This window comes from Brassica napus, chromosome A9, assembly GCF_020379485.1.
Source record: "Brassica napus cultivar Da-Ae chromosome A9, Da-Ae, whole genome shotgun sequence".
NCBI classification, from domain to species: domain Eukaryota; kingdom Viridiplantae; phylum Streptophyta; class Magnoliopsida; order Brassicales; family Brassicaceae; genus Brassica; species Brassica napus.
Window position 1 is genome coordinate 28,320,709 of NC_063442.1, and position 25,717 is coordinate 28,346,425.

General features: G+C 32.6%; 3 protein-coding genes and 1 pseudogene across 9 annotated transcripts; 3 read left to right on the forward strand and 1 right to left on the reverse strand.

Annotated features, from left to right (window-relative positions):
- Positions 1 to 8,493: 8,493 nt before the first annotated feature.
- On the forward strand, positions 8,494 to 10,118 carry LOC106367417 (leucine-rich repeat extensin-like protein 5). Of its 7 annotated transcripts, none has more exons than XM_048740098.1 (3): positions 8,498 to 9,163; positions 9,255 to 9,406; positions 9,696 to 10,118. In XM_048740098.1, the coding sequence occupies exons 1-2, from the start codon at positions 8,713 to 8,715 to the stop codon at positions 9,392 to 9,394; spliced, it is 591 nt and encodes a 196-aa protein (XP_048596055.1). In that variant the 5' UTR covers positions 8,498 to 8,712; the 3' UTR covers positions 9,395 to 9,406; positions 9,696 to 10,118. The 7 variants fall into 7 exon arrangements, 5 of the variants coding, with proteins under 5 accessions (XP_013662638.1, XP_013662640.1, XP_048596055.1 ...); XM_048740099.1 differs by having other exon boundaries at positions 9,777 to 10,118; XM_013807184.3 differs by lacking the exon at positions 9,255 to 9,406 and having other exon boundaries at positions 8,494 to 9,163.
- A 7,839-nt stretch (positions 10,119 to 17,957) lies between these two features.
- LOC106367419 (heme oxygenase 1, chloroplastic-like) lies at positions 17,958 to 19,350 on the forward strand. Its single transcript, XM_013807190.3, has 3 exons — positions 17,958 to 18,507; positions 18,715 to 18,938; positions 19,018 to 19,350. The coding sequence occupies exons 1-3, from the start codon at positions 18,087 to 18,089 to the stop codon at positions 19,216 to 19,218; spliced, it is 846 nt and encodes a 281-aa protein (XP_013662644.1). The 5' UTR covers positions 17,958 to 18,086; the 3' UTR covers positions 19,219 to 19,350.
- Positions 19,351 to 19,501: 151 nt separating this feature from the next.
- On the forward strand, positions 19,502 to 24,419 carry LOC106367418 (ervatamin-B-like). Its single transcript, XM_013807189.3, has 2 exons — positions 19,502 to 21,529; positions 21,707 to 24,419. Exons 1-2 carry the CDS (start codon positions 21,067 to 21,069, stop codon positions 22,291 to 22,293), a joined length of 1,050 nt encoding a protein of 349 aa, XP_013662643.3. The 5' UTR covers positions 19,502 to 21,066; the 3' UTR covers positions 22,294 to 24,419.
- On the reverse strand, positions 24,318 to 25,370 carry LOC106367420 (annotated as a pseudogene).
- Between the last annotated feature and the right edge of the window lie 347 nt (positions 25,371 to 25,717).

The following is a 25,717-nucleotide window of genomic DNA, read 5'->3' on the forward strand; positions in this document are numbered from 1 at the left end:
CTTGGAGGAATGGGATCATATCTTGGCTTACCAGAAAATCTAGGCGGATCCAAGATCCAGGTTTTCAGTTTTGTACAAGAGCGTTTAAATAATAGAGTCAATGGGTGGACTTTCAAGTTTTTCACAAAAGGGGGGAAAGAAGTGGTTATTAAGTCGGTGGTTACGGCATTACCAAATCATACGATGTCATGTTATCGTTTGCCTAAAGCAACGGTGAAAAAGCTGACAAGTGCGGTATCACAATTTTGGTGGAGTCCAGGGGGAAGTACGAGAGGTATGCACTGGAAATCATGGGACAAGGTATGTCTTGATAAGGAAGAAGGAGGGTTGGGTTTTAAAGATATCACTGATTTCAACACGGCAATGCTTGGTAAACAGTTATGGCGTCTGATAGAGAAGCCAAATACCTTATTTTCTCGAGTTTTCAAAGGTCGGTATTTTAGGAATGCTTCACCCTTGGAACCGATTCGTTCATATGCCCCGTCATACGGCTGGCGGAGTATTGTTTCTGCTAGATCTCTGGTTAGCAAAGGACTAATCAAAAGGGTGGGATCAGGGTCTTCCATATCTGTATGGAATGATCCATGGCTCCCAACCACTCGCCCGAGACCAGCAAATAAAAATCAACACAATTTATACCCGGACCTTACAGTAGAGTCTCTCATTGACTCTACCTCGCGAACATGGAATTTAGGGGCAATTCGGACTTTGGTGGATCCTCAGGATGCAAAACTAATAGAAAGTATCCCACTAAGTAGGATTCAACAGGTGGATAAAGATGGATGGCACTTTACGAAAAATGGTAAATATTCGGTTAAATCAGGATATCAAGTGGAACGGATTTATCCTGACAGAGAAAGGCCACCTTTACTGATTGGGCCAACGGTTGATGTCTTGAAGGCTTACTGCTGGAAAATAAGGTGTCCACCAAAGCTAAAACATTTCTTATGGCAATTGGTGACAGGGTGCATAGCGGTTCGGAAAAATTTACATGCAAGAGGAATGCAAGGGGATATTGGTTGTGTACGATGTGGAGCTCCCGAGGAATCTATAAACCATGTGTTTTTTGAATGCCCTCCAGCTGTTCAAGTTTGGGCCCTTTCGAAAATACCATCAAATCCAGATGTTTTTCCAACGAGCGCCCTCTTTACAAACATCGATCATCTATTCTGGAGAGTTTTTCCGCAAATGGAAGATCATCAGTTTGCATGGATACTTTGGTACATTTGGAAAGGTAGAAATAATAAGGTTTTCAGTAATTTGGACATGGATCCTATGGACACGCTAAAATTGGCTGAAACAGAATCCACATTGTGGGCTGAGGCACAAGTAAAGAATGATCAGAGGATACCATTACCATCAGCAGCTACGGTACTGCCGGCGATCCCAGGAAGATGGTGTTTTACGGATGGCTCGTGGAAGGAGGGTTTTAATTTTTCAGGACAAGGTTGGTTCAGTACTCTGGAAGGTTTTGATGGTTTGTTGGGGGCTCGAAATGTGAGGGCTACTCTCTCGCCTCTCCATGCAGAAATGGAAGCATTATTATGGGCAATGGAATGTATGAAGAACTTGCGTCAATCTCAAGTGACGTTTGCAACGGATTGTTCTCAACTGGTGAAGATGGTTTCGGAACCAGAGGAATGGCCAGCTTTTGCAAATTATTTGGAAGATATCAAGATCCTGAGGGAGAGCTTCACCCGATCAGAGCTCATCTATGTACCACGGACGCACAATTCAAAGGCGGATAGTCTAGCACGCAGTGCTCGAAATCAATCGTCTTTCGTCGTTCACATGGATGCAGATCACCCAGTTTGGTTCACAGAGTCAGTATGAGTCTGTATTTTGATGACAAAAAAAAAAAAAAAAAAAAAGTATAATAAAGTGTATGTGATATTATATTTTCGTGAACCAAATTTATGTGGTAGTATATATATGGTATAATCTTTTCGTTTACAAAAATATATGGGTCCAATAAATAAAAGCTTTGACTAAATGATTGTTAGATAAATTTAAGGTAACATATTGTTTGTCCAAATCAAAGTAAGATCAAAATATTATTAGTTAATAAAAGGGTCCAAACAACTTTTTTAACTAGATTTATTAAAACTCCTTCCCTTTTAATAGTATTGATTTTAATAGTATTGATGTTTACGCTTAGGAAACTCCAAAGATTCCTTTAGTCGAAGATGTACAAAGCTAGTCTCCTTGCTGATGATGACCAAAAGAAGCTTAAAGGCATACGATTTCAACGGTAGTTGAGTCCTCCACTGATTGGCTCATCATAACGCGACGAAAAGCTCCTAATCGCCGTACTCTGCTCCAATCAACAGCATCGTCTTGAACCTTCACCCAAGGAGAACCTATATGCTCAAATGGTCAATCTATATGACAAAGCGAGGATTTACACACACTTGAAAGATGGAACAAGTGGCTGGTAAAGATAGAACACCTTCAATCTTTCAGTGCTAAACTTTATGAACAGAGTAAAGAAGATTTACAGAAATATACAATAAACAATAAAATAAAAGTCCGAATATATGAATTTACAGTCGGACCAGGCCAAAAATGAAACCAACCATAAGTCGAAGAAACAAAAAACAAAAGGGATGGCGACCGATGGCACTAAGGCCACCGGCCCCAGAGCTCAATTTCTTTTTTGAAACTGTTATTGACAAGTTGGAGCTAGAGAGAGAACGATGAATGTCCCTATACATACTTAAAACACCCGCATCGTCTTTGTTTCATGAGTATCTTCCAAAAATAAAATTACAAAATAGCCAAAGCATGAGAGAGAGAGAACAGAAAAGACGAGAATCATCTCGATATGAAGAAGCGCTTCAGAAAAATTGAGAGATGACAATGACAATATGGAATTCTATTAGTGATACACATATCTTTTAGATTTCAAATTTAATTATTTAAATTTAACCATTTTAAAATAAGTAAGATTAAAATTTAAGTTTTGTTTAAACTCTGCATTGAAAATTCAAAACAATAATCTGACAAACAAAGACAATCCTCAATAAATATTTTTTTTTCCGAAAAAGATAGATATATATCTAATACACATATATTTTTCGGTTTTATTTTCGGTTTTAACTCCCCCCCCCCCAAAATGACATGTAGTGCTAAAACAACTTTAACTAAGAAATGATATGTATTTAACATAATTATACAAAATTTATACAAATAATATTTATTTATGGGTATGGTAATATCCTTGCTAAACTATATGCCATTACCATATAGTTGATATATCTGTTTGTCTGAAAATAAATAAAACAAAATCTTTACCCAACTAATGTTGAAATAAACTATTTAATTTATTACACATTTCACATAGGAGATAAGAATGATGACAATTTTGATAAGTAATATGGGATGATATCTACTTTTTAAACTATATTTCCGATGATAAATCTACTGACATAAAAGTAGAGAATGGAAAATGTTAATAAGATCAGAAAAGTTACTTTCTGATCAAGAATAGCAATGTAAACTAAAATCTAAATTTAGTCATTACATAGAAATATACTAGGTGACTCTCCCGTGCACATGCACATATATAAATATTAAACTTCAAAAATCATAATAATTGATCAACATTTTCCTTACTTTTGTGTATAAGTTATAAGTGTTTTATACCTTTTATGCATAAAAATAAATAAAATATTTTATATTGACATGTGATTTTGTTTATAATAAATCTGACTGGTTCGATTATTTTTAGGTATTAGATTGCATTTCCTCTTTTAAATTGAACTGTAATTGTTTTTTTTATTCTAAGTAGGCTAAATCAGACTAATTTTATTAGTTGCTTTTTGTTTGCTTTAGGGAAATTGGCACACATATACATAACCAACAACAAAATTAATTCTCTACACATAACAACTCTTAAGCTATGATATTTGTGTAATAATTACCATATTACCCTTTACCACATTTACTTGAACATTTTTTTTGTTGATTTTTCTTCTTCTTACAAATATGTTTCTCCCTTCTCTTTTTAATTGATTTCAACTTCTGATATAACACTTATTAACCTTTGTATTTTACATATTAAAAACATAGATTTTTTTCTTCACATAAAATGTTTTGAAACTTTCAAAACAGATTTATATTTTATAAATTTTATAAGATATTTCATTAACGCGATTTTAATTATATACTATCATAAACATACAGTATAGATTCATCTATCTATCTCTCTATATATCTCTCTCTCTCTCTCCCCGTCTCCCTCTCTCTCTCCCTCTGACTCTTTCTCTCTCTCTCCCTCTCCCCTCTCCCTCTCTCTCCTTTCCTCTCTCCCTCCCTCCCTCCCTCCACTACATTACACTTTGTGTGAACATTGTTTATCTATTCCATATACACATCATAAATAAAATAGTTTTTCTTATCCGGTGTGTTGTATTCATGTTGTTGGAAAGAAGAAAAATGTCCACTTATGTAATCAATTGACACAATTACCAAGAGATGGCTATATTCTTAATTCTTTTTCTATTATGGTTATCTCACAAATTCACCCTTTGCTTTATCCTCTATATATTAAAAGAGAAGCATTACAACATTTGAGGTAGCCACATGTCATCACCACAATGATTCTTAAAAGTTTTAGAGAAATAAGTTGGTTCATCTAAATATATAATAAGCTTTTTATTAAAACTAACCATAAAATAATTGTTAATATTTTCAATACTTTCCTTAAATAAAAATTACGTAATTTCCTAATGTGACTAAAATATATATGACAATTAATGATTTTGAATAATAAAGATTTAATATAAATTAGTGTACACTATATCATTTTTTTAACTTTAAATTTATTAAAATAATTTAAACAACAATATTAAACATATAATAAAATTTTAGATTTTTTTCTATATTTTGAATTTTTTTTTAAAATCTCACATTGATTTTTTTATGATCCATGGTTTCAATTTTTTAATGACAAGATACAAATTGTTACAAAATCATATAAATTGGAAATCTCATTTAATAAATATATTATTAAAATGTATTATATAAAAAATATATATATATATATATATATTAATATATTTTAAAATTAAACTATATAACTTAGAAAATACATAAATATTTTAATTTTGAAATTTACATCGAACAATTTTTTATTATTGATAAAATCTTTTAATACTGACACTTTTATATTTAAATTTTAAATTTTGCATTGAATGTTTTAAAAGTTAGAAAGTACTAAAAATTTTAAACATCGCACAATAAAGGCTTTTTTATTAGTGGTTTAAATTTTTTATTATAAAAAAATACAAATCATCGAAAAGTCAAATGAGTAGAACACATCATTTATCATATATCAATATTGAAAATATAATATATATCTATGTATATATTATTTAAATTTAATTATATACAATATAAATAGACAAACTAATTGTTTGGATTAATAAAATTTATTTGCGTATATACACCAATTTAATTTCATACGTAAATAGTTACTAACATTTTAATTATTAAATATATATATAAAAGTACATATAGTAGGTAAAATAATTTAAATATACAATGTTCATCTCACGCAAGGCGCGAATCTTAATTTAGTTATGTTGTATAAAATTAAATTTTAAAAAATTAATTAATTTTAAAAAAAATCAATAGGTTATTATTATTTCAGAGTTGCATAAATGAACATAACCTGTAAACTTTTGAAAGCTTATGAACACATATCAATATTTCTATTAAAAATAATACAAATTATTATTATTTCATTTTAAATGGTTCTTTAGTTTCGACTTATTTTAATTTATACATATAAAATAAAATATATTAAAATATATTATCTTCGTATAACAACACAAAATATATAAGAATTATCTTTTTATTTTTAAAATACATTTAATGTTTAGATAATTTTTATAATGTCAATTTTAATGAATTTTTTGACTAGTTTTTATAATATTAAATTATAATCAGTAATCTAATCTGACAAATCAATTTAATCATTCAATTAGGGTAACAATGACTTTAACCACTCAATCGTTTAACGTGAGAGTTCGAAGACAGAAAATTACTTTGCAAATAATAGTATAGATTTAATTTCTCTATTAGTTTGTTGATTCGGAAGTTCTTATAAATATTTTATATATATACTAGGTATTTTGCCCGTACTTGCGGGCTTAATAACTTTATAAAAATTTGTAAATACATATATTATCAATTCAAAACCAATTATTATTTTCATGCTTTTGAAATATTTAATAATCAATTAAATAATAAATTTTTATATACGATAAAAAAATTTTATTTTAATAAATTATCCTTTACTACGTAAAATAAACTTGAAAACATTCATATATACATGGATATATATATATATATATATATATATATATATATATATATATATATTTATTTTTCAAATATTATGATGTAAAATAATTGTAGATAACATAATATAAAATATATTTAGATAATGATGATTATCAAATTAATGAAAATCATTTTTAAATTATTGTTAATTATATATTAAAAAATATAATCTAATTATTTATTAAGAGTAAATTACTTCGTAAATAATAATATAAATACTTTTGACTTTTTTTGCTAACTTTTACAGAAATTATCACAATGAATGATTTTGATTGTCTTAAGAAAATTACCTTAAACGGTAAATGATTCATTTTACCTTATGTGACATGTACATATATATATAGACGCTATTTAATATTAATAAAAAATATAATATAAACTTTTATATAGTATTTTAATATTTCTAAAGTAAATATAATATAAATCTAATATTATCTTTAGAATTTATTAATTATTCTCAGGATAATGATAAATTATCAGCTAAATCACTAAGATTATTTATTAAGATTAATAATTAATAATTGAGCATAAACCTAAAAGTATGGAGAACATGATAAATAAGGAAAATTATTTCTCAAAACATAATTATCTCTGTATTTTCTTAGATTATATTTATATTATGTTTATATTTGTCAAATTTTAATTATATCTAATGTTTTAATCCTAATTTTTCATGCTTTCATAGAAGTTTTATATTTTAGTTAGTTTAAATTTTTCGTTTATATAATATTACCATCTTGATTTTAAATATATTATTTTAATAACATTTGTGATTTGATGGAGAAATTCATTATTAGGAGAAATTAACTTGTGATTTTGATGTTCTGTCATGTACATATACAAATTAATTTATTTTTGGTTAGGAATATGATTGTTTAATATTATATACCTAATAGTTAACATAACTATACAATTTATATATTACCTCGTATTTTCAACGATGCTTTACCTTTAATCTTAATGTCAATAATGTATTTATCTGTATTTAGATCAATATTTCCAATTAAAATCAGAAAACTTGCTATAATATTAATCATTAGAAAGATTAATTAAATATAAGATAAATGTAATTATGATATTATCGGTAAATATTGATAATATTTATTATTAATTAAATGTCCTTAATATCATGATAAGTGTTTATATATATTAAAATATATATTATAAAAATAATAGTATATATATCATAGAATATATTAATTTTTATTAATTATCTTAAATATCATAATAATAATTATATACAAAACTAAATAAGAATGAATTATCTAAAATTATGAAAAATATGACAAGTAAGCAAATTCACTTCTCAAATAATAGTATAGATATATATAAACTACTTTCCTAAATAAGAGAAAGAGATTCCTGTGAGATGGCAAAATAACATGATAAACATAAATAATGTTAATCATATCAACGGGATTATAAAAAAAGGAAAGGTGGACTTGCTAAAAAAAAACGGGTGGAAAGCAATTCAGTCAAAGATATATAAAGAAGTTAATCTTTTTTTTTGAACACCATATAAAGAAGTTAACCAGACTATAACATCACCACAAAATAACAACTCTCATCATTTTAACTTCTTCGCCACACCACATCAAAAATGGTCTTGGGAGTGTCATATGTTTTGGTGGTTCTAACGGTTCTTTCAATGGATGTTAGGATCTCTCAATCCACATCCCGTGTTGATTTTCAGGAACTATCCATTGCTGATTACTTCCAACAATGGATGATCCAGTTCTCTCGAGTCTATAGCACTGAAGCCGAGAAACAGATGAGGCTGGAAGTGTTCAAGAAAAACTTGGAATACATTGAGGACTTCAACACTAAGGCGAATAAAAGCTACAAACTTGGTGTCAACGAGTTCACGGATCAGACTAAGGAGGAGTTCCTAGCCACCCACACCGGTCTTATTAGGGGCATTGTGTTTGAAGAATAAGGAGTTCCTAGCTTATTCCTTACCTTAATACAAAATTTTATATTTCTACTAATACATTAAATAAGTAAGATTAAAACTGAATTTTTGTTAACTCTGCATTGAAAATCCAAGACAATAATCTGAAAAAGAAAGACAATCCTCCAGAAATATTTATTCCAAAAAAGATAGATATATTTTAAGTTTTAACCCCCTCCCCAACACACACACAAATGATTACATGTGGTCCTAAAATAACTTAAACTAAGAAATGATATGTATTAACATAATTATACAAAATTAGAGAGACAGACCACCGCCTGAATTCGCCCTAGAGACTTTTGTCTCTGGCACACCACCCTAGACGTCGTCGTCTCCGTCCGATCTCCATGGATTCACACTGCAAGTTCTTCTCCACCGTCGCCTATGTCCGAAACTCCCATTGAGAAGCTATGCTTCTCCTCGTTGGGACTCCACCTAGGATGACCCGAAGCGTTTCTCGGAGAGGTGAAGCCTCTGCCTCTCCCACGCCTAGCTCGTTGCCTCTGGTGATAACTCGTCGTTCCAATGTCTCAGAGTCTGCTTGCGTTTCAGTGACAAAGAGCCCTCCTGTACTACCCTCGAAGCCAGAACCTCCAGATCTGTTTCCGGTGGAACAGATTGAACCGCTGTTTGAAACCTTCCCTCCGCCAGATCCGCCGTTTAAAACTCCCTCTCCGCCAGAACCACCAGACCCTCCTCTTAAAGCTCCTTCTCCTATGTGCCCTCCGGAACCTCCAGATCCTCCAGACGTTTTAAAGGTTAAGATAATAACTATTGCAGACCCTCCCGACCACGACCACTCTGGTGCACCGGATCTGTTCTCCTTCACCCTCAAAATTGCAGAGCCTCCTCATGTTTCTGGTACGACGACCTCTAGCTCAGCTTGTTTGTTGCTCGTGTCCTTAGGAGTAAACTTTGTGATGCCTTGGCTCCCCCATACTGCTGTCTGCAGGGTTCAGTTCTACTATATCCTCTGGAGAAAGTCTCGTTTCCCTCTTTGCTCTTAGGATTTGTTTTGAAAGATACAGTCTTCGTGACCCCCTTGATAGAGTCAAAATTGGTTGGTTTCTGTTGCACTTCAAGTCTCACTGAACAAAATTCAAGGTCTCAATCTCCTCCATTACCTCAGTATGATGGTTCTAGACGTGGTTTTACCCATCCGTTACCTCAGTATGAGGCTTTTAGGCTTTGGTTTAGCCTTCCCTTACCTCAGTGTGAGGTTCTCTTACCTCAGTATGAGGTCCATTTACCTCAGTATGAGGTCGTAATTCGAAATCTACTCTTTTTGCGTTTATTGCAATATATCTGTATATTGGTTTTCTTAATTAATATTTCAGGAATAAGCTACAGAAAATTAGAAGATGATTTCATAAAACCCAATCTTGGTTTTTAGCTTCTGATTTGGTTGGCGGACTGTGGAGTTTCATACAATTTCACGCTCCATCAATGCTGAGGATTTCCTCTCTATATTCAGGCTCATCAAGATGGTGTGTGGTCACCTCTGTAGCCAAATTTGTTGCTGCCTTTCATGCATTTGATGCTGCAGCTTGTTCGGGCAGTAGTTCACCGCGTGTGTCTTCTGATTCCCATGGCTTCATCTCACTTTTTAGCAATTTAGGTATTTCTATGTTAAGTTGCTTATGTGCTATGTATGCGTCTATCCATTGTGTTTATGTTTCCCGCATAGCTTTTGATGCAGCGGTTTATCTGACCAGTATGGTTGCTTTGTTGTACTTGAACAATTTCTCCATGATTGGAGTTTAAGTTTTATTTATAAAATTTGGTTTGATAAAAAAAAATACAAAATTTAAACAAATAATATTTATTTATGGGTATGTTAGCAATATCCTTGCACTATATGCTATTACCATAAAGTTGATAGATCTGCTTGTCTGAAAATAAATATAAAAAAAATCTTTACCCAACTATGTTGAAATAAAAAATTTAATTTACTAAAAATTTCTCATAGGAAATAAGAATGATGACAATTTTGATAATTAATATGGGATGATATCTACTTTTTCAAACAACTATATTTCCGATGAAAATATACTGACATTTAAGTTGAGAATGGAAAATGTTAATAAGATAAGAAAAAAGTTACTTTCTTATCAAGAATAGATATGTAAAATAAAATCTAAATTTATTCATTAAATAGAAATATACTAAGTGATTCTCACGTGCACATGTACGGATATAAATATTAAACTTCAAAAATCATAATAATTGGTCAACATTTTCCTTACTTTTGTTTATAAGTTATAAGTGTTTTATACCTTTTATGCATGAAAAATAAATAAAATATTTATATAGAAATGTGACTTTGTTTATAACAAATCTGACTGGTTCGATTATTTTTGGGTATTAAATTGCATCTCCTCTTTTAAAATGAACTGTGATTGTTTTTATTCTAAGTAGGTTAAATCAGATTAATTTTATTAGTTGCTTTTTGTTTGCTTTATTATCTTGTATAATAGTATATTTTAAAACATTATGTGAAATTAATTATATGTTAATTTTAAAAACAAATAGGTTATTATCGTTTCAGAGTTGCATAAATGAACATAACCAGTAATTTTTTGTATGAACACATATCAATATTTTTATTAATAAATAATACAAACTATTACTATTTCATTTTAAATTGTTTTTTAGTTTTGAGTTATTTGTAATGTATACATATAAAATAAAATAAAGATTTTTCTAACTAATATTATATTTTCTTAATTAGATCTCTTATTTTATTGCATGAATTTGGATTGTTTATGTATATTGAGTTGAATATGTTTCTCTGAAATAAACCACCTATATTTTTAAATTAGCCTAAATGCAGATTACTTCAATATATTTAGTTTGGTTCTTATTTTTAAATTTTATCTATATTTTTTGAACTTTGTATAATCATATATATATATATATTACTTAAAAAGAAAATGGAAAAGCTAAATTTGTGATCAATATAAACTTGCATAATGAAACATGAGTATTAATCTTATAAAAGCTTAGAGGATATAAATATGGGAAATTTGGAAAAAATGAACAACTAATCTATGCTATTGTCCTCTTAGTACAAAATCAAATTTTATCACTTTTAGACTTTTATTACCCTTCTTGTAACTAAAAATTCATATCAATATATTTACAATGCAAAAATGTTAAAAATATAAAACAAGAAGTAGTCAAGCATGTGCATATATATGAAGGATATTTTTGGATTTTCAGGAACTATCCATTGCTGATTACTTCCAACAATGGATGAACAATTTCTCTCGAGTTTATAGCAATGAACCCAAGAAACAGACGAGGCTGGAAGTGTTCAAGAAAAACTTTGCATTCATTGAGAACCTCAATACTAAGGCAATGTAAACTACAATCTAACTTTAGTCAATAAATAGAAATATATTAATTTATTAAAATGAGTTTTATTGTTACAACTCCTTTATTGATCCATGTTTTGAAAATACGATTTTAATATATTTTTTTACGAAAGTGATATACAATTTTATCAAATATAATATTCTATGTTTTAAAATATTTGTAACATAATGATATAATTAATCGTGTTAGTTTTGTATGTTTGTAAAATAGACATGAACTTTTGAAACAAAATTAGAAAACGTGGGATATTTATATTCATAAAAAATAATTTAGAAATGTTATTAATAGTTTTGTTTCTATTAATTAAAGCTGTATAATTTTAAAAATATTCAATTTAAAATTATATTAGTCTTATTTTCATAAAACAAAATATTATTTAATATAAATTAGAAATTATATTTATTTTTTACCTAATAATTTGGTGCTTTGATTTCATTTATAAGTGGATCTAATATTTAATTAGTGGGCCTAATTCAACTAAAGTCTAAATTTGGTAAATAAATCAGCTGAATTTTCAAGGATCAAAGTCGCATTTATCTAATTACCAGACCAAATAGAGGCTTGAACCATGACGATTTTACTAAATAGGCTCTACAGAGCTGGGTTGATAACTTGATATCGATTTATGGATATTATAATAAATATTCAATGGCTATATATATATTGTTAGAGTTTATTTATCTATATTGAGAATGAAATTGTGATGATTCATATATATATATATGACGATTTTACTAAATAGTAATTTACCAATGTGGAAAGTAGACTTGGTAAAAACCACATTAAGGAGAGTTTTAGGATAGTTGTAGCACATTTTGAGACATAGTACACTATTATTTTGAATATTTTAGGATAAATATTTTGTTCCTTAACATCGATATATTCATGATGAGATTATTTGCATTGTCTATTAAAGAAAAGCCATTATCCTTTACTCGTGTATCATAATGTTTTCTCTAAAAAATATCTTAGGTTTGATATGTTATCTTTATGCTTGGAATGTAATAAACTTTAGAAATAAATTAACGATCTCTAATTTTCAAACGGATTAATATATTTCATTTACCTTTCACTTCTGTCTTTGATTTATCTTCCAAATTTTAACCGATTGATCAGTCTCATTTGACTTATTCTTTTTGTAAACCATCAATAACATATCTTTTATACATAGTTAAGATACTATTATTATAGCAAATTACAACATAAACTTTGAAATAAGTCTAATATGTAATTTTATAGGAAGTTTACACTTTGTAGACTTCTTTCTGTCAAATGCAAACTTTCAAATGGTAGAATTGTAAAATAATTTTCTTGATTTTTTTGGTTTTATCATAAGGAATAAATATTAAGTTTACAATTCTTTTAAGTTAATTTTACATTTGATTAAATAAAGATTCTACTTTTGTACTCGGATTATTTTTTTTTATCATGTTTGGTAAAAACAATTTTAAATTCTAACAGTCACACTGCTTTCATCATATAAACTTATTACTAGGTGATAATCCACGCCCTATGCGGGGTGAGTAACCAAAAGAGATTTTTTTTAATATACAGATATTAGAAATTTAAAAATTATAGGCACAAATATTAAATCTACTGATATATATGGAACGAAATTGTGCATATATATATAATGTAAGCTTAAGTGTTTTTTTGAAAAAGATTGTTTTGTGTAGTTGGTTATGTGTAAATTATATATATTTTATGTAAAAATATATAATAGTTTGCAATAATTTTTATTAATTTATTATGAATTTAAGACAAAACAAAACATAGGAAAAATAATTACTTATTTCATAATAAAAATTATGACTATATTATTAAAAGAAACATAAGTAATAGAAAAATAAAATACGAAAGAAACAAATTATAAAGAAACAAAAAAAACCTGATAAAACCAAGATGCCGCGAAATGGGTCTTCACAACTCCTGATTTGCAATCCTATAGAGAGAAATAACTAAGAATTAATTTACCAAACTAAACATACCTTCTTATAAAAAATCACTAAATGAATTTATATACCACTTTCTGAAAGCATCATTTTCTGGAACATCATTGGGTTCAAAAATAACTTTGAAAAACCCATCAATGTTAGTCACGTGCTTCAATCGACCTTAGAATGATAAAAAAAAATGGCAGCAGAATATTTAGGGGGATATCAGCTCCAACAATTTTTTTATTATAAATTAGTACAATATATTACCTACTTCCCAATTAATTTGCCAAAATTGTAACACACAGAACACAACATTTGCATTTGTAGAATTTTACAAGTCTTGGAAAACATGAGCAAGTGTTCCATAAGTGACACACTTAATGACAAAGTTACTTTTTTTTTTTTGACAGCAAGATATTCACAGATTCATATTGACTCTGTAAACCAAATCGGCAACTCCGCATCCATATGAACGACGAAAGACGGTTGTTTCCTAGCACTACGTGCCAATTTATCCGCCCTTAGGTTCTCCGTTCGGGGTACATGGATGACGTCTGAGTTGAGGAAGCTTCTTCGTAAAAGCTTGATATCTTCCAGGTAGCTTTCAAATGTTGGCCATTCTTCTGGTTCCGAAACCATCTTCACCAATTGAGAACAATCCGTTGCAAACGCAACCTGAAACTGTCGTAAGTTCTTCATACATTCCATTGCCCAAATCAACGCCTCCACCTCCAAGTGAAGAGGTGATAGACACGCCCTTACATTCCTTGCTCCTAATAAACCATCAAAACCCGGTAAGGTACTATACCATCATTGTCCCGAAAATAGTTCATTATCTTTCCACGAACCATCTATAAAATACCATCGTCATGTAGTTTCTAATGTAAGTCTGGTCTGTACTTGTCTCTCCCTTCTTTGATCAGTGATTACCTGTGCTTCAGCCCAAAGTGTCGATTCCAGTTATGTTAATCTAAATGTTTCCCTTGGATCAATATTACTAAACACTTTATTGTTCCGACCTTGCCATATATATCATAATATCCATGCGAATTGGTGGTCATCCATCTTTGGAGTAACTTTCCAAAAGAGATGATCCATGTTACCAAAAAACGAACAAGTAGGAAAAAAATTCGGATTCGATGATATTTTAGATAATGCCCACACTTGACGTGCTGGAGGGCATTAAAAAAACACATGATTAATTGATTCCTCCGAGTCTCCGCATCGAGCACAACAAATATCCCCTTGTATTCCTCTCCCCCGAAGATTCTTCATTACCGCTATACAACTTGAAAGGAGTTGCCATAAAAAATGCTATAACTTCGGCGGGCACCGCACTTCCCAACAGAAAGCTTTTAACGTATCCACTGTGGGTCCATAAAAATCTGGTGGTTTTTCTTTGTCAGGATAGACCCGTTCTAATTGATACCCTAATTTGACAGAATATTTCCCATTATTAGTGAAATGCCATCCATTCATGTCTTTCATCTGATATCTACTTAATGGAATACTTTCAATAATTTGTGCATCATGAAGATCCACCAAAGCCTTAATTGCCTCAAAATTCTAAGTTCGGGATTCCAAATTAATGAGGGAATCCACTGTGAGATTCGAGTAACTGTTGTGAAGATTTTTGTTTGCTGGTCTCGGACGAGTGGCTGGGATCCAAGGATCATTCCATAGCGAAATAGATGAACCTGTTCCCACCCTTTTAATTAGTCTTTTACAAACCAGAGATCATACTTCTCCAGCCATATGACAGGGAGTAAGATCGGATCGGTTCAAGGGGTGAAGCATTCTAATAGTACCGTCCTTTAAATACTCTAGAGAAAAGAGTGTTTGGCTTCTCAATCAGCCTCCACAGTTGTTTTCCAAGCATCACCGTGTTAAAATCCATAAGATCCTTAAAACCTAAACCACCATTGTCTTTAGGGAGACATAACTTATCCCATGATTTCCAATGCATGCCTTTTGTGCTCCCTCCTGGACTCCACCAAAATTGAGCTACTGCACTCGTTAATTTTTTAACCGTGGCTTTTGGTAATCGATAAACAGACATGACATGATTTGGTAGAGTCGTAACCACCGACTTAATGATCACCTCTTTTCCACCTTTAGTAAAATATCTAAAAGTCCATCCATTTACCCTATTATTCAAGCGTTCTTGAAATAAAACCCAAACACTTGGACCTTAGATCCCCCAAGGCTTTCGGGTAACCCTAGATAAGATCCCATTCCTCCTAAATTCTGAATACCTAGAATATCTCTCAAATCTTGCCGACTGGACTCTTCAATCTTGTGTCCAAATTAAATTGAGAATTTCTGAAAATTAATTTATTACCCTGAAACAGCTTCGTACTCTTTTAAAATCCTTAGAATAGTTTGACATTCTTCTCTATTTGCCTTACAAAAGAAAAGGCTATCGTCGGCAAATAATAAATGAGAGATTATCGGACAAGCTCTCGCTATCTTCATACCGGTTAATTGTTTCACCTTCTCCGCCTTCTTGATATTCACAAATATTAAAGCCTCAGTACACATAATAAATAAATAAAGAGACAATGGATCCCCTTGACGTAGACCTCGCTGGGGAATTATAAGGCCTCGCAGCTGGCCGTTGAGGAGGACCCTATATTGAACCGAAGAAATACATTCCACCATTAGAGTGATCCAGCGAGGATCAAACCTCATTTTGTTAAGAAGGGCCTCAATAAAACTCCACTCTATCCTATCATACGCCTTGCTCATATCCGTTTTAATGGCCATAAACTTATTTTGACATGACTTATTTGTTCTCAGACCATGAAACATTTCCTGCGCTATAAAAATATTATCCGATATTAACCTTCATGCCACAAAAGCCGATTCTGTCTCCGAAATCAATCGGGGAATGCAAATTTTCAGTCGTTGACACAGAACTTTCGATATAATCTTGTAACCCACATTGCATAAACTTATCGGCCGTAGTTCCATCATCCTTGTAGGCCTCTCTACTTTTGGAATCATGCAAATATTCGTAATATTTAACCGTGGATCCAAGTTGCATGTAACCAAGAAATTATTCACCATCTCTACCACGTCCTTCTTAATAATATGCCAGGAATGCTGAAAAAACAGGGCTGTCATTCCATCCGGGCCTGGCGCTTTCTCTGGGTGCATCATGAATAGAGCCTAGCGAATCTCTTCCTATGTTGATGTTCTCAATAGTATCTGATTCATTTGGGGAGAAATAGACGGTATTATCTCATCCAGAAAATTGTCAAAGTCTGTTGGGTTTGTAGTACTGAAAAGTCCATCAAAATAATCCACCGCCACCTTCTCAATCCCATTTTCCTCCGTAATCCAATTATCTAGGTCATCATGGAGTTCCACTATTTTATTACGAATCCTACGCTGCTTTGTTAGAGCATGGTAAAATTTGGTATTGACATCTCCAGAGGAATGCCATATATTTCGATTTTTCTTATGCCAATATTCCTCTTCATCCTTATACGCTACTTGTAACTTTTTGGACACCTCAAGGATGTCCTCTTGTGATCTACTATTATCTGACTGGACCTCCTCAAGTGCATATTGAAGATTTTTAATTTTGTCCTTCCCGTATGGTTGATTATCTTTTCGCCATGATGAAATTTTATGACGATAATTATTAATTTTTGTAACAAAATCCTTCAGTTGTCTTTCTTGATTTTCTGTCCATCCTGCGGCAGGACAAAGTTACTATAATCTGTGAAAAAATTTTATTTATGAAATAATATGGTCGTTCTAGATCGGAAACAGAGTTAAAGCCAACCATTTGTTTGTTTGAGAGAATGTTTTGATAATTAAAGCCAACAATATGATTTTGTTATTTTATATTTGATATTTTTTTAAAAAAAAAATAAAATGTTGTCAACTTATATTATATTTTTAGAATAAAAAATAAATATAAAGCAGTGGTAGTTACAAAAAACAATTAATATTTTTTAATGTTATTAAAAAAACTCTATATCTTAAATCCTAAAACTTTTGGATAAACTCTAAATCTTTGGCTAAATCTTAAATTGCTACCATAACCATAACGAATGTTTTTTCTTATCGAGGCACCACACCATTCGTGCCGGCGGTGATAGTGAAGTCGAGAACTTCCGGCACCGTTTGTGCCATTCCCAACTTGTCAACACGTGACGTTGTCTAGCCAAACCTTATCTTTACTTCAGTTGGGTGTATCTTTGGGCCTTCTAGCTTTAATTTTAAATGCAATCATTATTGGGTTTCGTTGGGTTTAAGGCATCACCACATTTGTACTGTCCTCATTGGACGTTTTCTATTAATGGAAAATTGGCCGACAAGAAAGAAAGAAAAACTTATTAACCTATTTTAAAAATTCAATTGGGTGATTGATTGTGTGTCCCTCTCTCTTATTCTATTTCTTAAACGCAACACATTGCGTGCCTCCTTCTGAAACCAAATACTTTATTCGATCAACTATGGCTTATCTAGCTCCGATCTCTCCATCCCTAAGCATCTTCAAGAACCCACAACTTACCAGCTTCCACTTCGCTTTTTCCCCACCAAAGCCACTTCTCGCTCGCCCTGGGAATCAGAATCTAAGGATGTCCACGAACAAGACGTCGGTGGTGATTGCAGCTACGACGGCGCCGGCAGCATCAGAGAAGCAGAAAAAGAGATATCCAGGAGAATCAAAAGGGTTTGTGGAGGAGATGAGGTTTGTGGCAATGAAACTTCACACGAAAGAGCAAGCCAAGGAAGGAGAGAAAGAGACCAAATCTCCTGAGGAGCGTCCTGTCGCTAAATGGGAACCCACTGTTGATGGTTACTTGAGGTTTTTGGTTGATAGTAAATTTGTTTATGACACTCTCGAAGAACTTCAAGCCACTTCCCCAACTTGTAAGCCTTTTTTTCTTTAATGTTACTTTGGTGATTAATGTTTGAATGATTTGGATCTTAGTTGTGAAAAAATCTTTATTTATTTGACAAAAAGTTATTAACTTAAAATGATGTGGTTTCGGGTTTGAAGGATTAGACTCCTGAATTTCCTAGTATTTAAAAAACTTTGTTTTATTCAAAAGTAAGTTCTTCTTTTCTTTCTTGTAGATGCTGAATTCAAGAACACAGGATTGGAAAGATCAGAGAAATTAGCCATTGATTTGGAGTGGTTCAAGGAACAAGGTTACGAGATTCCAGAACCAACTGCTCCTGGTAAAACATACTCTCAGTATCTGAAGGATTTAGCAGAAAAGGATCCTCAAGCATTCATTTGTCACTTCTACAACATCTACTTTGCCCACAGTGCCGGTGGCCGTATGATTGGGAGAAAGGTAAAAAAACCTTTACTTTATGCGCTTGGAAAGATAAAGATATGAGACATTCTTCTGAAGCTTTTACAAATTTTGACAGGTAGCGGAGAGAATACTCGAAGGTAGAGAACTTGAGTTCTACAAATGGGACGGCGAGCTTTCCCAGTTGCTGCAGAACGTGAGGGAAAAGCTGAACAAAGTTGCCCAGGAGTGGACGAGAGAAGAAAAGAATCATTGTCTGGAAGAGACTGATAAATCTTTCAAGTATTCTGGTGAGATACTTCGTCTCATATTGTCCTGATATGATTCTCACTCTCTCTTGAAAATCCTACTCAAGTGTATATTCATTTGTTATATATTGTATCTCTTTTTATTGTAATTATTAAACTCTTTGTTTCTTTCATCAAAAAAAAAAAAAAAACTTGTTGTTTCATTTATGGCTCAAATCGGCTTTGGTATACTGAGCATCAACAGCACCTAGTTAGAACTGATCATAGATATGCATCACTGAGATGTATCATAAAAATTGAATACATATTACAAGGCGAAACAAAATTGACTAACGAAAATGAGCAACTTCTAGGATAAGTGTTTCTGAAAGGACCGGACCCAACTTTTCGCACCGCCAGTATGAGTTTAAACCGACTTCTTCGAACAGATTTAGGCCATTTCCAAATTTTCTAAAATTAGAATTATTTACGTAGTTGAACACTCAAGCTCAAGTTGACTGTCCAAAACGACAAGTTTAACTGTTTTGTCTGAATCATATTGACCTTGTTCAAATCAGCTTGTCCTAGTTCGGCCGATAATATCAACCATTTTGTCTAATTTTCGACAATTGATGTCTAGCCGACCAGCTCAACTGTTTTGTCCGAATCCAACAGCAGTTGTCTAAAAATTCCGCATTGTCTGAATAGCTGTCCGAACTCTTTCGAAATTCACGATCCTAATCTGAAAATAAGACCACTGACCGAGCTTAAATGGCTCAAAAAACAGATCAGATCCTAGCTTTGTTCAGACCATGAGTTCATACAATCCGATCCTAACGGACTTCGATCAACTCCTCTTCCAATTGCAGCCAATCCTTTCTACCTTGCCAGTTTTTTCTAGCATCATCCAGCCTAAAAACTCGACTGAATGGTCTAAGCAAGATGAATCATATCTTCGATCCGTGGAACACAAGCGCTTCAGTTTCTCTCTACAACTTGTTGGCATATTATTAGCACTTGTTGTTAAGTCCAACCTCTTTTACTCCTTTGAGCATTGTGCATTTGTTCCAATGTGTCAAGATATATACTACAATTAAGATTTGTTTATAAGATTTATTTGTTTGTTGGGCAATAGATATTAGATGGTTCTACGATTAGTTTTCACACACACGCATATATGTATTGGAACGGCACTTTTATATTTTAAATAAATAAATTAAAATACGAACAACCAATCAAACTAAACAATTTTATGATATTTTCATATAGGAATGACATCTATATAAAAATAACTTAAGTGACTTTTAAATATTTAATTTTAGTAGGATATACTAACAAATTTAAGTGATTTTTATTGTGACATCTCCTTCTATATATTTTAAGTTTTATCTATTAATATTGAGAATGAAATCGTGGTGATATATTTTCTATGTTCTACAAATAATGTTATTTTGATACATTTGACAAATTAAAAATTTCAAGAAAATACTAGTATATGTTTATTTAATGTATATTAATAAAATAAAAATGTTTTTGAGTACAAATTTGTTGGTTATTTAGAAGGAAAAAATATGTAAAAATCACATTTGAAATGTAGAATGACATTCTTTTTGAAAAAAAAATAGAATGATATTTTTGTGAAAATAAGGAGTTAATATTAGTAGGCTAGTAGCAATTTACCAATGCAAATTAAGGAAAGTTGTTTCGCCAAAGATCTCGAAGCAAGGAATGCAACTACCATTACCACAATAGAGCCAACTTGCATTTGCTTCCCATATAACAACACTTATCCGTCACTCTATAAATACCCTCTCTTCCTATTATCACTTCCTCACCACAGCAGAACAAGCCATATACTTACATATTTTATAATTCAAGACAAGAAAAATAAATTCATACGTTTTTGTGTAAACTGAGAATTCTTACTTATCGTATCCATAATGATCAAAATGGTATTGGTATTGCCGTATGTGTTCGTGGTTCTAACTATTATTTCAGTGGATCTTAGGATCACTCAAGCCACATCTCGTGTCACTTTTCACGAGTCGTCCATTGCTGATTTCCATCAACAATGGATGATCCAGTTCTCTCGAGTTTATAGCAGCGAATCCGAGAAACAGACGAGGCTTAAAGTGTTCAAGAAAAACTTGGAGTTCATTGAGAACTTCAATACTAAGGGGGATCAAAGCTACAAACTTGGTGTCAACGATTTCACTGATTGGACAGAAGAGGAGTTCCTAGCCACCCACACCGGTCTCAGTGACATTAACGTAACTTCACCATCCAAAGGGATTAACGAAACAATGTCATCTTGGAATTGGAACGTTAGTAATCTTGTCAGCGATAGCAAAGACTGGAGAATGGAAGGAGCTGTAACACCTGTCAAAGTGCAAGGAGAATGTGGTAAGCTTGATGGAATTATATATATTATAAATAGTCTCTACAGATTGGAAAACAATGTAGTAAATGGCTGGATTAGTACAAAACTTAGTACCCAAGTAAGGGTGATCATTCTAGGTTTATAGACTTTACCAATGCGATATTCATTTTATAACAATCAAATAACCCTTCTATGGACAGGTGGTTGTTGGGCGTTCTCAGCGGTTGCAGCGGTAGAAGGTCTGACAAAGATTGCCCGAGGAAATCTCGTATCACTGTCCGAACAGCAACTTTTAGATTGTGCCAGACCGGGTAACAATGGCTGCAATGGCGGAACAATGCAAAACGCTTTCAATTATATAGTATCAAACCGAGGCATTTCTTCAGAAGACGCATACCCTTACAAAGTGAAAGACGGGAGTTGCGGGTCTAACGCCAAACCCGCCATGCAGATCACAGGGTTCAAAGACGTTCCACAAAACAATGAGCGTGCGTTGCTCGAGGCAGTATCGAGACAGCCCGTCTCTGTGGGAATTGCTGGGAGGGGGGACAGTTTCATCCATTACTCAAGCGGAGTGTACAATGCGCCTGACTGTGGTACCACCGTGACACATGCGGTGACTATTGTTGGGTACGGGACGAGCCCGGAAGGGATTAAGTATTGGCTGGCTAAGAACTCTTGGGGTGAGACTTGGGGAGAGAGAGGTTACATTAGACTCCGTAGAGATGTGGAGTGGCCTCAAGGCATGTGTGGTGTAGCTCAGTATGCTTCTTATCCGGTTGCTTGACTAATTCGGTTACATGATTTAATATCATACATTATGTAGTTTGGTTAATGAATTGTTTGATTGTGGTCTGAATCTACATCAAAACTTAGCTTGACATTGATGTTCATTTTACTGTTTCATGTAATGTACAATTAATAAGACAAAGTGTATCACCATTTTGTGTTACAAAATAGTGTCACCATTTTATTATAAAAGAGTACAATATATGAAAACATACGACCAATTGTAGCTTGTGGAGTTGGGTATTATATTCTCCGAGTATAGAAATATATACTAGTTCATTACGTTTTGGTAGTTAACTTTGTCATATGGTATTCAGAAAAATAATATCTATATTGTAGTAACATGACAACAAGTAACCGTTTCCCAGTGGCGTAAAGCCTTTAAAAAGGTGACGGGTTCTTGAGCTTATGTGATGATTTGGTCATCACCATCGTCAGCTTAGAAGACGAGTAATAGAAGCGCAGCTGAGCTCTTTCCTTTGATTTCATTCACTTAATTTATTTTCTCAGTTTACACCAAAAAAAAAAAAATTATTTTCTCAACAACGTTATATTGCTACGTATAACGGCTTTCCTTATAACGGAAAAAGGTCTTGCAGTAATCTTTGCAAGTTTCTTTTTTCTTTTTTTTTTTATCTATGCAAGTTGCGGTTTGCTTTTATGTCATCAAAATAAGATATGAAAGATAACATAATCACATTGTGAAAAGTATTATGAAAACAAATAGATACGGTTATGAGAAACTGTTAATCTCTAAAAATGGGATTCCCAATGAAAAGTTTGTTAGCCTGTCGAAATCCCCAACAATCTGTTAGATTTAACTATAACTTGTTGATATTGGAATGTGTGTCAGAAAACTGATTGCCCTTTTTCATCAGTTGGAGATAAGTTTGGACAACTTACAAGGGTTGTCAATCTATATGGTTGATTTGGTTATCCCACCGGTTTCGATATAGTTATCATGACAATTATTGATGAAATTTGGTAAGTCAGCATGTTTGGGTTGAAACAGTTTTCGGTTTGGTTTATTCAGATATGGAAATCTGTTGAACCGAACAGAATAAAATCATAACTCGGTTGGTTTTGATATTTCGGTTTTGACAATTTGTTACTGGAGTAGCCCATAATTCCTCTATAACTGCATGCCAATAGTTTGGTGTTGAGGGATGACATGATCAAATAGGTTACCAATGATCAATAAGAAATCTTGTAGATAATTGTAAGTGCTTGTTAATTTAGGGTTGAAAATTTGGTTTAGAAGATAATTTGTCTATATTTTGTGTTATCTTACATTAAGCTACTACTTCAATGCCTATATAAAATGTATTGATCATGTATTTTGTTTTTATAATACAACTATTCCTCATGACCAATTTATCATTTGGGACTTAGACCCGAACATATATCTTTGTGTTTTCATGTCTTCTGTAGTTGCCAGTGAAATACGAAATTTATAAATGTTTACCACTATTTTGAGATGTGAGCATGAAAACTTGAAAAGGGTAACAATATAGTTTTAATAAATCTTTAGTTTTACCACTATTCCACTCTTTATTAAATCTGAATTTAGTTTTATCTTCTTCTTTTTTTAACATCTTTTTCTTGACATCAAATTTAGTTTTATATCTAATCCTTAATAAAAATTCCTGAGCTTTAAAAAAAAAAGTTTTAGGTTAGTACTTGATAGTAATTAGTAACTACAGGTTGGTGGAAACAGAGAAGCAAGCTAAAAAATAGCTCTGGACACTACTTTGCTTGGGACAATCATAGTGGATCTTAAAATGAAAAAGATAACAAAACAAAGTGGCGAATCTTGATAGACGCAACAAAACAAACTGGCGAAACTTGCAAGAGATAACAAAGTGGCAAATCCCATTGTGCATCAGTTGTTGTCTCTTGTATCTGGAACTTTTTACTACACAGGAAGCTAGCTTCTATCATGAATTCATGATTCCATAGTGGTTTTTGGTTTTGAAGTTCAAATTCAATGAAGTAAGTACTATTGTTGTGGATATAATGGAGGATCCCAAGAACATTGATTTTAAAACGAATCAAGAATACATAAAAGAGCTCATCGAAATCATGCTTGTCATTGTATCATCTGGCGGAAAAAAGCATATCAAACAAGATTACAGAGAGAGAGAATGAGGAGAGAAACAAAACGAGAGCTTTCAAGCACGTTTGCCGCTGCTAGGGTTGGACTTAGGACAGAGATTCCAACGTCCCTTGGCACGTCTGCGCTTGATGGTGGCTCGACCACTAGTGGTTCTCATCCTCAAACGGAAACCGTGAGTCCTAGCCAGAGACTTTCTTGACCTGCTTCTCTTTGTTTGACACAGAGCAGCTTTCCCAGCTCTCACCACAAGCCCTCTTCGTTTCTGCCCGTTCAGGCCACTTGTTCCACTGCTGAGATCAAACGCAATGGACAAACCTGAAACACACATGGAAACAAAATATCAATCATTGTAGCACCGAGATAGATTATTTACAAGAATCATATCTCTACCACATTAGCTAGAGCTTCTTTTTTTTTCTTCCATTATTTGACTCATTTATTCATTCAAACTTGCAAAATAAGGATACACAAGATGTAACAATGGTTTTTTCTTTTTTGCTTGAATAAATTTTTAACATTTCATTCAACAAAAAAAAAAAACAACAACTAGAAAATAATAGGACCAGCTAAAAAAAAAAAGCAGTTCTACAGATGTATTGACGATACTAACCAGAAAATGTAGAAGAGAGGGAGAGAGATGAAGAGAGAAACGAGCAGTGGAGAAGGTGGGAAGAAGCGGGAGCGGAAGTGGCAGAAGAGCCGAGAGAAAAACGGAGTCCGTCTAGAACCAGAGCGGAGAGAAAGCGAAGCGGAAGGGACGCTAATCTTCCCGGCGCTGGAAGCAGGGTGCCATAAACGCGACGAAGCCGAAGCTACAACGGATGTGGATAAGCCCAGTGAAGCAGCCATTGAATTTTTTCTTTTCTTTTCTTATCTCCTTCCTTCCTAATTTTTTTTTATACACTGTAAGAGTTATACTTAAGCCCATGAGCCCAATAATCGTCTCATATGTCCCCAACAATTGTCTCATTCCGAAAATTATGTAATTATATAACAGAGAACGAGAAGAACCACAAAATGTCAGTAACTAAAAGATATTTGTACAACCTTCCAACATTAGTCATCAAGCGACAAGCGTATCATACGTAATGCCACCATGAGCCGCTCATCTTTTGAACATCTTGGACCACATGTAGAGAATAAAGAAGCAGAGTAGCGCGAACAGAACCACGTGCATGACGTGGTTGTTTCCACTGCGTATGATGCTCAAGTTCAGCTTCCTTATGTTGTTCTTCACCCCGGCTTGCGCTCTCATCAACGTCACTTGCTGTCACAAAATGAGAACACCATTAAAACTCTTTTATGT